Source organism: Marmota monax, unplaced genomic scaffold (genome assembly GCF_021218885.2).
Source record: "Marmota monax isolate L192 unplaced genomic scaffold, Marmota_monax_Labrador192_F-V1.1 WCK01_AAM20220418_F8-fsc00014, whole genome shotgun sequence".
NCBI classification, from domain to species: domain Eukaryota; kingdom Metazoa; phylum Chordata; class Mammalia; order Rodentia; family Sciuridae; genus Marmota; species Marmota monax.
In genome coordinates this window covers 21,266,446-21,283,031 of record NW_026695222.1, presented here as the reverse complement: position 1 = coordinate 21,283,031, position 16,586 = coordinate 21,266,446, and the positions used below count along the sequence as shown (strand labels likewise).

The 16,586-nt window shown below is 44.2% G+C and overlaps 1 protein-coding gene across 6 annotated transcripts in view; it reads left to right on the top strand.

Annotated features, from left to right (window-relative positions):
- The window catches only part of Chd6 (chromodomain helicase DNA binding protein 6), a 237,637-nt gene extending 221,912 nt beyond the window's left edge, over positions 1-15,725 (top strand). For 5 of the 6 annotated variants that reach the window (XM_058575574.1, XM_058575572.1, XM_058575575.1 and 2 more), the window contains 5 exons: positions 257-463; positions 1,493-1,945; positions 3,795-3,986; positions 4,892-5,011; positions 12,542-15,725. In XM_058575574.1, coding sequence (XP_058431557.1) covers positions 257-463; positions 1,493-1,945; positions 3,795-3,986; positions 4,892-5,011; positions 12,542-13,438 — 1,869 coding nt within the window. In that variant the 3' untranslated portion in view covers positions 13,439-15,725. The remainder of the gene's footprint in view (positions 1-256; positions 464-1,492; positions 1,946-3,794; positions 3,987-4,891; positions 5,012-12,541) is intronic. The other variant, XM_058575576.1, reaches the window with a different exon arrangement.
- The last annotated feature ends 861 nt before the right edge of the window (positions 15,726-16,586 follow it).

The following is a 16,586-nucleotide window of genomic DNA, read 5'->3' as shown; positions in this document are numbered from 1 at the left end:
GTATCTTTTAAAAAGTATTAATTATATAACATTTAAACACTGAAGATATATGCCCTTGACTAAAAAAGTGCCAAATTATCCTCATGTTTATAGTACTATTTAATCTTGATTGTCTGGACTATGAAACTTAAGGCTTATAAAGTATGAGTACGTTTGAGTGTTCTTTTCTAATCAGCTCCTTCTGGTAAGAAAACCTGACCCCTGATCTCAAGAGACTTTGTGCTTATTTCTCAAAGCTGTTATCTTTTTATCCCAGGATCGTGTGATAATTAACCGCCTGGATAACATCTGCCATGTGGTGTTAAAGGGGAAGTGGCCCTCCAGCCAGCAGTATGAGCCCTCCGGCACACTGCCCACCCCTGTCTTAACTAGCAGTGCTGGTTCTCGAAATAGCCTCTCAGAGGCAGAGGTGGCAGAACACAGTTTCAGCAATTGTGCAGCATTGGCAGCCCAGATCCAGAAGGTGAGGCCATAAGGAGAACATGGACCACAAAACAAAGAATGGTGGCCCCATTCCATTTTCAATTCAGTCTTTCATTCAACAAATGTTTACTGAATGGATGGTGAGTTTTTGTCAGAGCCATTAGAAACTGAGGAATTGTTAATTGAGGTATTTGGACTTTAACCCATGAGCTGTGGAGAGCTGTTAAAAGTTTTGGAGCAGAGGAATATGTACTGAAAGCAGGGTTTTGCAGCTTGACTGGTGTCTGCAAGTTAGCAAGGGGGTGTGCTGGTAGGAAAGAGGAGTGCCTCAGGTGGGGGCCTTGGTGGGGAACTGATACAGTAGTTCTGAATTGTAGGTTAGAGGCAGAATGGGTACAAAGAAAGGAACAAACGTGGCAAGGGTGATTTGATAACTTGTAAACATGTAAAGAGAAGGAAGCATGAAGAGATGGGTGTGTTCAACCCTTGGACAATTCTGAGAGCAATAGGAACCGATAGAAATTAGGAAATCAAGGCAGGACTGCACACTTCTGTGGAAGGTGATGGGTTCTATTTGAGGGAGGTTGTGAATACACTGGTTCTCACTCTCCATTGCACATTGGAATTTGCTGTGGACTTTGAAAGCTACTGATTCTGATTTCATTGGTCTAAAATATGATCTGGATATTAGGGTGGAGTTGTTTGGTTTTTTGTTGTTGTTGTTTTGTTTTTTGAGTTTTTTTTAACTTCCCAAATAATTCTGATGTTGAGCTGAGGCTGAGAATCCCTCTGTTATAATCTTGTGGCTGTTAAGTGTAGTGCAGGGACCAGCAGTGGTGGCAGCCTCTGGAAACCTTTTCAGAATGCAGACTCTCAGGCTCTACCCCTGGCCCATTGAAATAGAATCTGCATTTTAATAAGCAATCCAGGTGCTTTATGAGGAGACTTGAGTTCAGAGAACTTAAAGAAGCTGTCTGGAAATAAGCCTAAAAATCAGATCGGGAAGAGGAGCTGATGTTCAGCCACAAAAGTGACATTCAAACCTCTTTTGCCATGTGTGTGTTCACAGGAGAGCTTCTTAGCTCCAGTATTCACAAAAGATGAACAAAAGCACAGACGTCCCTATGAGTTTGAGGTGGACAGGGATGCTAAGGCTCGGAGCCTAGACCAGTTCTCTGCAACCCACGGGCACCCCTCCATCATCCTCAATGGCTGGCATGGGGAGTCAGCTATAGATCTCTCCTGCTCATCAGAGGGGTCCCCAGGAGCCACATCCCCTTTTCCAGTGAGTGCCAGCACCCCTAAGATTGGAGCTATCGGTTCACTTCAAGGAGCCCTTGGTATGGACTTGTCTGGAATTCTACAAGCTGGCCTGATTCACCCAGTGACTGGACAGATCATCAACGGAAGCCTCAGAAGAGACGATGCTGCCACAAGGAGGCGGAGAGGGAGACGGAAACATGCAGAAGGAGGGATGGACCTAATCTTTTTGAAGGAGCAAACACTTCAGGCAGGAATCTTGGTAGGTCAATTTAGTAAAACATTGACCTTTCTGAACAAGGAAACAAACCCTTCCTCAGAAACCAAGTATTTTGGTTTATGGATCTCTCATCCCTCTTTCAGTTGTCCTACTTAATCGCTCTTGTTATAAGATGTAGTCTACCTTTTGTAGAAATAGATGCTAATCCTTTAATGGCTCTTCATCTATGTGTGGCCTGGGAAACTGAGCCAGGAAGTCTTGTTACTTCAAATAGAAGAAACCCAGATCCTCCACTGTTTCAGAAGAGCCTCTGACAGTTGAGAGAGCAAAGCAAGACAGCAGGGTTGACCTTTCAGCATTTCCTCAGTGTAGTGAGGGCCTCCTCCTGTAGAGCAGGAACAGGAGTCAAAACTGGCTGAATGTTAGGCCTGGCTTGACATCAGGTGACATCAGGCACACTGCTGAGCCTCGCTTTGCTCCTCTGTAAAACTACCTAGAGGGTTTGCTGTGAGAGGATTCACTAAGATCACACTAATATTCTAAACTCAAAGAAGATCATTGTAAGCAACGAGAAGTCAGAAACTGTGTACTGGCCAAGAGAAATCTCCTTTAGACTTCGCTTAATGCTTAATATTGGATTTTGAACCCTAAAACATATTTCATGTAAACACATTAGAATCATTTTTTTCAAGTTGTCTAATTTTAAAAGAGAAAACAATGGCCAGTACTTATTGAGTACCTACTATGGGCTAGGCACTGTGTCAGGGTTTTTCATGGTCCTGTTTGATCTTTAACAATACTGTGGAGATAGATGTTTTATAGATAAAGAACCTAAAACTTAAAAGCATTAAATAATTTGCCCAAAATTATCCAGCTACAAAATGGCAGAACAGGAAACCAAACGAGGGGCCTTGTATTTTAGATCCTGAGAGCTTTACTTCTAGGCTAAATTATTTAGGGTATGTCTTCCCCTTAGACTTTCTATGTAATTTTGGAAAGCTGAAGTGGCAAGCCCTTTTTCCCCTGCCTAGTCCTGCAAGCTAATTTTAAGAGGTTACATTTGTTACATTTTGTTTTGTTTTGTTTGCAATACTGGAGATCAAACCCAGGGGTTCTCTGCCACTGAACTACATTCCCAGATCTTTTTATTTTTTATTTTGAGACAGGGTCTCTCTGAGTTGATGAAGCTATCCTCAAACTTGAAATCCTCCTGCCTCACCCTCCTGAGTAGCAAGGATTACAGGCATACACCACCTTGCCTGGCAAGAGGTTACCTTTTTTACAAGTACAAAGCCATGATTTCTCTGTAATACTCAGAATTCTGGTGGAATGACTAATAAAAAAAAGAATTTTTAACATTTTTTTCCTTGGCCTCAGAGTATTTTTTAAATTTATTAATGCAGCCCCCTATTTAGCACTGATACTATATTTTTTAGTAGATCCCTATTATAGGCATTGGTAATACAGAAATGAATAAGACAGACATTCAAACTATAGGGGGGAAATATGTGAGCAAATTTCAGTGTGGCGTTTTCTGTGAGGTAGAGAGCTGTAAACAAAGTGCTGAGAAAGTCAGGAGCTGGAACAGCCAATATTGCCTGGGACAGTCAGTGGAGGTGACAAAGAAGTAGACAAATCAGAGCTATCAGGATGGACTTAAAGTTTGCCAAGTAATCAGATGGGAAAGAAGGAAATTCAGGTGGAAAGAGTACCCATCATGTGTGAGAGCAGTGGTCAGGAGTGTGTGTGGGATTCTAATGCAAGCACCCAGCCATGAAAGTAGGTAGTAGAAATAGACAGTGAGGTTTGAAGAACACCTTGTGTGTTTAAATTTTAGGAATTAATTTTCATTTGTCAAAATTAACTACACATGCTCATTTTTTTCCTTCAGGAAGTCCATGAAGACCCAGGGCAGGCCACCCTAAGCACCACACACTCTGAAGGCCCCGGACCTGTTACCTCTGCCCCCGAGCCTGCAGCAACCACGAACAGCCAGGCTGAGAAAGCTGTTCCCAGCAAGAGTCTGCTTGACTGGCTGCGGCAGCAGGCTGACTACTCTTTAGACATGCCTGGCTTTGGGGCAGTAAGTGTTTGCTGGTGCTACCTAAGACTGCTGTTAACTTCCTGATGACTTGAGGCCAATTTTGACAAACATGTGCTATTAAGGAGAAAAAAGTTTGTTTTCTGTTTTTATGTATAAATTCTGGCAAAATCCTCTAGTAAAGAAATTAAGGCCCATGTCAGAATACTGTGCCAAGAAGTCCACATGCAAAATCTTAACAGGACAGAACTTGCCAAAGTTCAGCCTCCCATGCCCCCAAAACAGCCACATAATAACATAAGCTTACAAATAAGTCTTTAGGTTGTATAAATTCTGCCACTTAATGAAAATTTTCCAAATTAATGCAACTTATATTGGGTGTGTGGAGGGTGTCTATTCTTAGTTTACATTTGCTGCTTTGGGAGCTTTCTTTGGTCATTTTGCTGCTTGTACTCCAAGTCCTGATAAGGAATCTTTAGGAAGACTCCTGAGCACTGATAATTTGTCTTGATTTCTCTTTTCTTACTTGCTCATCTACCCCACTACTGTCTTTTTCCTGGTACATCTAGAAGACTAATAAAACAAATAGGTAGAGAGCACACAGGGAAAAAAAAAAAAAAAAACCACAGGTGTACAATCTCCAAAGGTAGACAAAGGCAGCAGGCAAGTACCGTGGACAGGGACATATCCCAAGGTTAGGGATTCAGCAGTGCCTTGGGAAGCTAGTGGTCAGCTCAGGTGCTGTACTCTAGAGGGCCCAGGGCCCACACAGCCTGCTTTCAGCTTGCTGCAGGATTGCTGGTCCTTCAAGGAGAGAAAGCCTCAGTGAGGGCTGTGGTGGGGTCCAAAGCAGAGGGCCATCAATGGGAAAATACCAAAACCAACTGAAAAGCACTACCCTCACTGTTGCACAGTGTTTTTTAATATTGGTCTCATTTGCCTCCTAGAATTTTTCGGACAAACCAAAGCAGAGGAGGCCACGCTGTAAAGAACCTGGAAAATTAGACATCAGCTCTCTGAGTGGAGAAGAAAGGGTTCCTGCTGTCCCTAAGGAGCCAGGACTGAGGGTAGGAAGAGGGTCATTGGTTTCAGGGGGTAAGGAGAATGTCCTGGTTAATCCCTGCTTTGTATACTTGAGACAAAGCCCCAGCTGGAAGTGGATAGCTGGGCGATATTTTTCCAGAGGACAAGAGGCCAGCACAGAGAGTTGATGAACAATGCTAAGAGGTGCCCAGGGCATTTTTGAATAGCAGTGTGACTCTCCCCATGGTCATTTGCTTTTAACCTTTACCACTTAAACAACTGTTGAATCATTCCCAAAACAACTTTTTTTTTTTTTCCTATTTGTAGTGTTAGGAGAGAAAAGAAACTTTAATCCGTCTACAGCAGTCTCTTTTCAGAAATTTTAAATTTTTTATCTACATTTTTGATTACCATTTAAGATATTTCCTCCTAGTGCATCCCCACTGGCAGTGAAAAACAACTGGTTCCAAGCCCTGCCCTTTCCTATTACAGAGTCATGAGACTGGAAGGGACTTCAAGGACATCTACAGAATACTTAGAGTATGTGGAATCAGAGTTAATTAGTTTACAGACGAGTACAAATTTGGAATAGAAAAATCATAACCTCTAGGGGGCAGTGGTAACATTTCAGTCGAAAACATGTTGAGCATGGACAAGTTGCACATCATTGAGCTTTTAACCTCCTCAAAGTACTTCCTGCCCAAACAGGAGCTTCAATCCCCAGGGGCACATGTGTTGTTCCTTGAACTCAGACTCTCCTGAACACTCTCTCCAGCACTCTGCCAGCTGCAGCTTCCCTGAGGATGGTTCCCTTCTTGGTAGAATTCCTGAGTGCGATTTCTTATTTTAGTTGCAAAAGACCACCCATCCTAATCATTTCCTCCTTGTGCAGAAGGAGTTGTTATTTAATGTTCCAAAGAACTTGTCACTCATTTTGTCACTCTCCCAGCAGCTCCACAGACAGCTGTTCTCATTCATTTGCATACTCTACCACAGACACTGGGAGGAAGACCTGGGCTCAGTCCCCCAAATTTAATACATTGTAAAAGCCACCCTTTGCCCTCTCTTTATTCTTAAAGTCTTTATCAGCCTTTTCTTAAGCTACTGTGCTATACAAACTGATCCAACTTCTGTTCTTTGCTATCTGTCTTTCCTCACCCTTCCCTTTGTGTTTTAGCACACAGCAAGTGTCTCAGTGAAGTCATCAGGTGAAGACCTCTAGTCCTTGCCTTGTTGTGGTCCCTGAGCTTTTAGTTTACACACATGTCATAAAAGCAATGTGGTTTCCCTTTTGGCTTCTTCATTACTATCTGCATGTCTAGTGGTTTACTTCATGTTCCCTGGAAATTAGTGTTCATCCCTCTCTGTAGGCACCCTTCCCAGGAAGCCCATTTCTTTTTATTCGTTTTGTTTTGTGGACCAGGGATTGAACCCAGGGGAATTTAACCACTGAGCCACATCCCCAGCCCTTTTTATTTTTTATTTTGAGACAGGGTCTCTTTGAATTGCTTAGGGCCTTGTGAAGTTGCTGAGACTGACTCTGAACTTTTGATCCATCTGCCTCAGCCTCCTGAGTCACTGGATTACAGGAGTGCACCACCACGCCTAGCTCGGGAAACCCATTTCTAAACTCTTCTTGCAAGCCAGCCTCTTTCCAGAGATGCTTTTCCCTTCTTTGCTAAGCAAGCACATTTCTTGCCTTAGAGGCCATTTCTCTGCAATAAGACAGGAATGGGAAGCACTTGTCCACCTGGTCTCAGTTCTGCTCAGCCTTCCCAGCAGAGTCAGGGCCACATGCTCCTCTTGGCTCCAGGTGGGTCATGTGTCTCCCACAGCTCCTTCTGGTATCCAAGCTGTCCAGGGCAGGTTACACCCCTTTTTCCCATTAAAACTCAGTCTGTTCAGGCTACTGTAACAAAAGGCTTATAAACAACAGAAATTTCTCAAAGTTCTGAAGGCTAGGAAGTCTAAAGTCAAGATGGCTGCAGATTAGTGTCTGAAGAGGGCCCAGTTCTCACAGGTAGACATCTTCTTGCTATGTTCTTACATGGAGCACTCTTGTAAGGTTTCTTAGAAGGGCACTAAACCCATGAACATAGGCTTGTCCCCTGTGATCTACCCCAGAGCCCTCACCTGCCCTCACCTTTGAGGACAGGATTTCAACATATGAATTTGGGGAGGACACAAATGGTGAGGCCATAACAGAAACCCTGTTTCTTTTTCTAGAAGTACATTAAAATCCTATAAGGAATGCCTTCCTTCCCTTGAGCTCATATACCCTTTCCTGCTGTGTGGCTGGATGAGGTCCACAGACTTGGCATAACACAAGCTGCATGGAAGGCCAGTGCCCAGTACCTAGTGGATGCTCATTAACTGTGTGTATATACACTCATAGTTAATGCAGTTTTTATGTCAGTTGTGTATGTGTATATATTTTATGTATAAATAGTTTGTTTTTTTCTGATACATATGGCAGTAAATTGCAGATATGACATTGCTCCTAAATACTTTGGCATGTATCTCCTAAGAACATTTTCCTATATAATTATTGCCATTATCAAACATGAATATTAATAAGATCTGATATCTGTACTCAGATTTTTTTCACTTATTCCAAAAAATGTGTTTTAGAGCCACCTTCTGTTCTGGTCTGGTTTGGTTTGTTTTTAGAATGTTTAAAGGAAGAACCACACATCACATTTGTTGTAGGCCTTACTTAGTGTTTGTTGGATGAACTTACCCACCTTCCTGGGAAGAGCCAGGAAGCTTTGGTCGCCACTCTTGTCTTACTTCACCCAAAAATCTTAGAGTTGGAATAGATGCTGCCAGATGTTTGAAGAGGACGTTTGGAGGCTGGAAAGTTTATGCTATCACCTAGGAAAGCAGCTTTGCCTTCATTGTAGCTTGAATACTATACTTTCTTTCTCTTTGCTCTCTCTGCCTTCTTCCAGGAAGAGGAAGGAGGTTTGTACCCAGGGTATAATTATGCATAGGGGGAACTGCCAAAGCCAAATTTGGCCACTTTGTGTGGTCGCCAAGTTGCTAGGAGGAGCACCTACCTAGGGGTGAGCAGCAGCTGGGTGGCTGGAGTGACTCTCCCTCCACCGGAAGTGGTGAGCATCACCTTCCTCTGCCAGCATTCCTCTTGCTGTGCTATAGCTGAAGAATTCCCCTCTAACTCTGAGCCTTCTGCTGCTGCTCTCCAAGCCTAAAGGAAAACGAAGACCAGTCCATGGCTTCATAGCAAGCTCTCATTTCTGAGAAGGGAAAGGATGTTTCATGAGGAATGTTCCGTACACTAAAGGGCAGAAAGAACCTGGCAGGCCAAAGGTTCTGCAGGGCATAGGCTGGTCTTAAATGAGTTGAATCATCCTAGATGCCCTGTCATGTTAAAGATCTTATTTAGAAGAGATTGTTTGAAAATAGGTAGAAGAATTATTCCTCAAGCCCTGGGCTTAATTTCCTTCCTAACAAAAAGATTTCTGAGATTAATCATGTCCTTCCCAGTGGAGAGTTAAGAGCAGACTTATAATGGGAACAAGTGTGAGGGAGAAGGGAAAAGACATTCCCCAGCTCTTAGTTGTTGGTGGGCCACACTGAAGAGCCTTAGAGAAGCCTGGAGCTGGAGTTGTGCTTACTCTGACCAGGGCCCTAGGCAGAGGTCATGTGCCAGCAAGGCCCAGGATTCTGTGATGTAGACAAAGTGGCTGGCTCAGAACGAGGTGGTTTGCATTGGTGAGTGCAAGACTGATAGGAAATCATCCTTTTAACCTGGCCCCATCCAACAGATCTTACTGCCTCTCCTTTTTTGTTTGTTTTTATTTTATTTTGGTACTGGGAATTGAACCCAGGGATACTTGACCACTGAGCCACATCCCCAGCCTTTTTTTTATTTTGAGACAGGGTCTTCCTAGAGTTGCTTAGGGCCTCCCTAAATTGCTGAGGCTGGCTTTGAATTTATGATCCTCCTGCCCCAGCCTCCTGAGTCACTGGGATTAGAGGTGTGCACTACCACTCCTGGCTCTTAGAAACATTGTCTCTTTAGAAACAAGAACCATCCAGGACTTTCTCCCTAGTGATTGACCTCAGAGCCAAATCAGACACTTGCTCCAGGACGATCAGCATAGGATATTGCAGGTAGCTGGTCATGTTGGGAATATAAGGAATGTGGCATAGTATGGTGGGCACTGGCCTCCTCTGTCCCTAACCAGCTATGCCCAGATCAGCCCTTGCCCCTCTGTGAAAGGCAAGGGAAAGCAAACATGACTGAGCAGTTTGTTCCAGCTCTGCCATAGCAAGGATTTTTCTTTTTTTCTTTTTTTTTTTTTTTTAATACTGGGGATTAAAACCAAGGATACTTTATCAATGACCTACATCTGCAGCCCTTTTTATTTTTATTTTCAGATGAGGTCTCACTGAGTTGCTTAGGGCCTTGCTAAGTTACTAAGACTGGTCTCAAACATGATGATCCTCCTGCCTCAGCCTCCCAAGTCGCTAGGATTAAAAAGGTGTGTGCCACTACACCCTGCCCAAGGCTAAAAGAGAAGAGCTTTCTCCCCAAAGTTGCCATCAGAAAACTTTTTGTCTACAGTGAACTGGTTTTTCTGAATATTCTTTGGGAAATTGAAGGACCGATGTAGGACTTCAAAAATAACTATATCTAGGGACTTGGAAATGTTCAAATATACATACTTTACACATGAGTCTAAGCCCTCTGAGAAGCAGCCTTAATAATAGGACTGACTCCAGGGGCTGATGTGATGGTTCATTGAGAGGATGTTATGGAGCCTTGGACGGGTGTCTGACACATGGCAGATTCTTCTTTTGTGGCAACTGGCATTTCTCCTTATGCTCTTCCTCTTACCACCACCCCTTCCTGAGCACCACTCCATGCCAGATTCCCTGCAGTGACCACTCACTGCTGGGGAAATGGACACATCTCCTCTGTTGCTCCTTTTGGAGCTCACCACACATGTCCTCATAGCTCCCTGAGACCCAAAACCAGTGTCACCAGCGAACCCTTCAACTGCCCTGAAGCAAAACAGTTTTTTTTCCCACACATTTTTTATTGGTGCATTACAGTTGTACATATTGATGGGATCTGTTGTTATACAGTTGTACATGCACATAGTGTAACAATACAGTTTGCCCAATATCACTCTCTAGCACTTGCCTCTCCCTCCCTCCCTGCCTCCCACCTCTTGGTCCCTTTCCTCCAATGATCACCCTTTGATTTTTAGGAGATCCACTCCCACCTTTGCTTTTCCCTTTTCCTCTCTAACTTCCGAGTATGAGAGAAAACATATGACCCTTAACCTTCCATGGTTGACTTATTTCGCTTACCCTCTGTTAAGTTTTCCAAGAATTTTACATGTTGAAAGTTTTGGAAGAAGAGAATCGGTGAAATCAGTGGGAAATGCTGAGCTATGAATTGAAGTGCATTAAGTCAGTCCTTAGGAAGACGGTAAACTATTTTTGGTCTCAGCCCTTAACTACCTCATCTTTCCTGACTTCTCTCTCCATGTTTTCTAGGACTTCAGACCCTAATAATAGGGTTTTTCTGACCCTCCTGGTGTCTCTGGAGGGGACCTTCACCTTCTTTCTTGCTCCAATTATCTGCTCTATTAAGGGGGACAGCCAAGTCCCTGCCTGATTCAGCGACATGAAGGTGGTGGGCTGGTGGAACCTTGGCTACTTCTTGCCAGATCCACAGTCACTTCCCGCTTGCAGGAAGGGAAGGTGTTTGTACACAGGAGAGTCCTAAAAAGGCATCAGATGCAGTTCATAGAGATAGATTGGCTGAGCCTGGCACAGTGGTAAATGCCTATAATCCCAGCTGTTCAGGAGGCTGGGGCAGAAGGATTGCTAGTTCAAAGCCAGCCTCAGCAACTTAGTGAGGCCCTGTCTCGAAATAAAAAGAGCTGGGGATGTGACTCAGTGGTTAAGTTCCCCTGGATTCAATCCCTAGTACCAAAAAAAAAAAAGGAGAGAGGGAAAGAGGTTGGCTCCTCTGGCACAGGTGGCTGAGTAAGCTCTCTTACCTTGCATGGCTCTTTAAACTCTGCATTCTAGTCTGAGGATGACCCATGTCCCCAGTTCAAATTCAGTGTTGTAAAACCCACCAAGGCCGCTGTGAACATCCTCCCTCACCATTGCTGGAATCAAGGGAAGGTGCTAAAGTAACACCAGCTTCGTGATGAGACCGAAGGAGGGAGACACCTGGGCTATGAGGGCCACTGCACTTTAGTGTGGCTGGGAAAGGGAGCTGCCTTCTGAGGCACTGTTTCTTTATACTCCCCTGCATGACAAAAGACCAAAACTTCTGAAAAACAGAAGTCACCTTCCTTCAGTCCTGTGAGCACACGTGGACATGGTGACACTGAGAGCAGTGAGAGATGGAGGGCAGTAAAGAAAGGCCTGCAGTTCTCCAGGAGCACAGGGGTTCCGGGTACTAAGTCCTGAAAGAAAACATTTTTCTCTTTCTGTGGGATTTGTTCATAACATCTGTTAAACAAATTCAGAGATAGAGTCGTCATAACTGCAATGGTCTGTCTAATTACCTCTCCACAGCCAAACCATATGCTCCACGAAGCAGGCTCCCAGCTGCCCCGCAGAGCTCCTGAGCACCTTCTCAGATGAAGGTGGTGTGGGGCTGCAGCTCAGGCTTTCCCCGCCACCATGCTGCCTCCTGCTCACTGCCACCATTAAAGCGGTCTGTTCTCCTCTGTGATCTGTGTGGCATAATCCTCCTGATCAGGAAGGGTCCGGATGTGTAATGCCAGATGACATTGTGAGTCCTTGTGAGCAGAAGTACAGACTGCAGAGCTTCTTGCTTATTAATAAAGTCAAAGAATAAACCGCCAAAGAAAAGAAAAATAGATGGTCTTTCTTAAGGGAAATCAGAACATCACTAATTTGGGTGGCATTCCCTCCCAGAGTTCCTTCATTTCTCCAGCCCACATGTACACCTCATGTTGCCTCCAGTCATGCCTTCCAGAAGCTCAGGATCCAGAGGGAAATGGAGCACACACAAAATTTTTAAGTAAATAACATCCCAGGCAAGCACTGCTTCCTGTAGGCCAGGTACTGTGTCAAACACAGGTCGGGATCATTGTCCTTTTTTTTAGAACTGGCAGGTCTCCTGGCTCTAAACCCCGTCTTACATATTCTGCTTTGTTGCTTCAATGTAAACCTTACTGTGTCATGAGGAAGGCAAATGTTGCATCTGGTGAAGGGGTCTCATCCATAAGGGTCTCCATGAGACCCAGGTTGGCTTCACTGCTGGTCTCCAGCTCCCAGCTCTCTGCCACCTTCTTACAGTGAGTGTTGGAGGTGTTGCCAGTGACAGGGACCTGTTTTTTCCCAAACTACCAAATGCCCTCAGCCTTTGAGAGAGAACCCCTCTGGGCCTGTGGGCAGAAGCACTCCTTCCACTGGGAGCCTTTCATGGATATGGGGACAAGCTAGGCCACGGTACAGCATAGTCATCACCTCCAGCCACCTGTGTGCCATCAGTAGCCACCTGCCTGCCATCATTAACTATCAGCATCTTATGTTTCTTTGTTCTTTTTCAGGGATTTCTTCCAGAAAACAAATTCAATCACACCTTGGCTGAGCCTGTTCTTCGGGATGCAGGCCCCCGCAGGAGGGGGAGACGGCCCCGGAGTGAACTCCTGAAAGCTCCCGCCATTGTGGCAGACTCTCCCTCCGGAATGGGGCCACTGTTCATGAACGGGTTGATTGCAGGGATGGACCTGGTGGGATTGCAGAACGTGAGGAATATGCCAGGTATCCCCCTCACTGGGCTGGTGGGCTTCCCAGCTGGCTTTGCCACCATGCCTACAGGCGAAGAGGTCAAGAGCACCCTGAGCATGCTGCCCATGATGCTGCCAGGAATGGCCGCAGTACCCCAGATGTTTGGTGTTGGAGGACTCCTCAACACACCCATGGCAACTACCTGCACGTCCCCTGCTCCAGCATCTCTCTCAAGCACAACGAAAAGTGGCCCATCAGCCACTGAAAAGACTGCAGAGGATAAGCCAAGCAGCCATGATGTAAAAACTGACATGGTAGCTGAAGACAAGCCTGGTCCTAGTCCATTTTCTGATCAGTCTGAACCCGCAATAACTGCTAGTAGTCCTGTGGCTTTTAACCCATTTCTCATCCCAGGAGTGTCTCCTGGACTTGTTTACCCATCTATGTTTCTCTCCCCAGGCATGGGCATGGCTTTACCGGCCATGCAGCAGGCCAGACACTCTGAAATAGTTGGTCTAGAGAGCCAGAAGAGAAAGAAGAAGAAAACAAAAGGGGACACCCCAAACCCCAACCCAGAGCCTGCTCCTGGGTGTGAAAGGGAGCCCAGCAGCGATCAGAACTACACTGAGTCCAGTGCCCCTTTGCCCCCAGAGAGAGAACATGTGGCACAGGCTGGGGAAGGGGGACTCAAAGACTCCAGCAACGACACCAATTAGAACTTTTTCATTTAAGAAATTATTGTGACTTGTAAGTTTCTTATCCCATAAAGGTTTGTTACTTCCCTCACTTCACCTTCATAAGAACCTGTGTTTCCATAAGTAATATGACCTACCTAATTTCCTGTCTGAAAACTATGGTAACAGATGTTAATAGTTGCAGGGTCTTGCCACTTCGTTAGATAAATGTTGTCTACCTAGTCTGGGAGGCACAGTTCTCATTCTGTTCTCCAGTTGTTCATTCCAGCAAGCGTAGTTAATACAGTACTTGGTGACACGCCCTACCCCCTTCTTGTCCAAGTTTCCCACTTATCTGAGGAAAACAAATGGAAAAAGAAAGCTGTCTAGGGATTTACCATTGAAGTGCTGAAGAACAGAGACAAAGAGGAGCTCTCTTTTCCATGAGCTAGGTTGAATAGGAAGAACATAACAAGGAAACCAAAAAAGCACAGAAAAAGGAAGTGCTGGTGCATACTTTTTAGTTAAAATATGTCCCTATTTTATCATGATTACTAAGTAGTGTACTCCGAAGTGTATGACTAATGGCTGAAATTGCACACATTGATTTCTTTATAAAAAACAGAAACCTTACTGGTAGTAATTCCCCATTCATTGTTTTTCAGACACCTGCAGCAAGAAGAAATACTGGCTGACTAGGCATTATTTTATGTATACATACTGTCCCTCTCCCCAGTTAAAATATGATTCCAAGAATGCTTCAGATAGCTCGAGTCATTGCCGCCACAGCAGGGCAGGGCTCACCCTCACAGGGCCACTCGCTGCTCTCCCTTCAGCCTCCGAGAACCTCTGTAGCCACTAATTTGCCTCTGTGTTTAAAGAATCCTAATGGAGTTTTGTTTCCTTCACCAAGAATAAGGCTTTTCAGAGCCTGCGAGAAGGTAGTTGCTCAACACTTGCTAGGGTCTGTCGTCAGAGTGGTTCAGGGTTGTCGGGACACGGGTACCACCCGTTACGCTACAACTGTGAAAAGATTTCTCCCCTCTCCATTATTTCTCTACTCTGTTATATCCTACAGTTGGGCCCAGATTCCAAATTATCAGTTAGCCAGGACCGTTGCACGTCAGCAGTGTTCTCTCCTTCCTCAGCTTCTCTGTGTTCAGGAACTGAACCTTTTAAGCACTTCCCTCTTTTGTTCGCCTTCCCATCCTCCCACATCCCCCATGGGCTCCTCCGTGGCCAGCTCGGCCAGCCCAGCTCGAGGCTCAGCACTCTGGGGCACAGGGCTCACAGGGTCATGGAAATAATACAAGTGTTACTAGTACCAGTTTCACTTTTTGTTGTCACAATTTACTGTGTTTTTTACTGTTTCTGTTACAGTTTTGCTAATTTATCAGAAGGTCCAAAAGTTTGACATAACTATTTCAGTTTGCATTATTTATTTATGATGCTTTTGTCATTGTCTTTTATACATTTGGGGTTATAAATTATGTAAATGTTAAAATGAGCATCTCAAAGAAGTCTGTTAAATCGTGACTGAAAAAAATGAATCAGATGTATTTTCAAAAAGTGGAGTCCCAGTTTTATGAATCAGAGATATAAACTAGAAATACTATAACTGATCCTATAAGAAGAAAGAATCTGATAATTGAATAAATCCTATTTAATGGCATTCTTGTAGTGTAGATGGTCTATAATGCTGGCAACAGATTTCTTAGAAATGCTGCTCTCTCTATTTAACTAACATTTTGTTCAGTTTTGCCTCCAGTGGAAGCAGAAAGGGTTTTTTCAGCTGTTAAATCCTAAAAATCAATATAATTTATTTATGTAAAAAAGAAATCACTCAATCAATATATTTTTGAACCTTTTAAGTACTAATTTTCTTTTTATCAAGTAGAAAAAAAATGTATTTGCCCTAAATCCTTAAAATACAAATGCTATAAAAATTCCTGTATCTTGAAAGCCTTACTGCAAATGAGTATTATAGACACCCAGCAGAGTCTGGTTTTCTTTGTTGTCCTCGTGTTGTTGTTGTTTTGTATGGAAAAGCTGCTTTCCCCAGGTTCCACTTTAACGTCCAGTAGGTCCCAGGGTCCACGTGGATCTGAAGTAAGAACTCACCACAGCATGCGCTATCCCTTCTTGTAGCTTATCAAACCTGTATGTTAACTCTCGGGTGTTTAGGCTTCTGTTTGACTGCTGTTGTGACCCTGTTGGCAAAATGAAACTGACACTCTGTGGACTATTTGCTCTGTAAGGCATAAGTGCTTCTTATGATTACTTTGACGTTTCAAAGAGCAAAAGCCAAATTTAAACTCTCTTCAACAAACTTGAGCCTTTTCATCTAATTCCATGTCACTCGCAGCCATAACTTTCCTTGATCATTCTTAACCTCATGTCTTACACAATAAATTGTCTGTGGTCTTGATCCTGAATTTAAAAAAAAAAAAAAAAAAAAAAAGTTTAAAAGTCAAATTTGTATTTGAGAAATTCAGTGGCACTTGGGTGTCTCTTGCTGCCTGGGCATTTTATGGATGCATCCTATGCACATGAACAATCTTTCCTAGGTTCCTAATTCATGGCGACCCCGTTGAGAGCTTGCTGACTGTCCATTCATGGGGGCTGGCCTGACCCCTCTTTTGAACTACAAAGCACCAGGTTAGAACATGCCGTGGAAGGAAGTTGGCAGTACAACTTCCTGCCCAGACCCAGGCCTGGAAGCCCCCAGCTGATGCCCCCAGCTGATGCCCTGCCAATGGCACTTTCTTAAACCCCATAACTGCACTCATGGGACTTCTGAGGGAACTGTACTTCTGTGGGTTGGAGCAAGTCCATAAGACACAGAAACTAAAGTTCTCAAGGTTTTTGAGAAATCTGTGGTCCTTAGCTTTGGGAAGCATGGCTCCTCAGCCCCAGAAGGGCTGTGTGAGAAGAGCTGGAAAATACTGTAGCCTTGTGAAGACTGAGCAAGATGTTTACCCAGCCTCTTCATGTTGGGTCCCTACCATCTACCAACAGATGGGTGCACAAGTGGCTGAAAGATGGGACATTGTTAGAGTAAAGCCTTAGGGTCCTCTGCTATCACTTATCAAGTGAATATTATTACAGACAAACAGATCTCTGACTGAGACTTAGGGAGCCCTTCTAGATGAAGTAGTGAAGAATCTTGGTTTCATTCTTTATCTTAAAC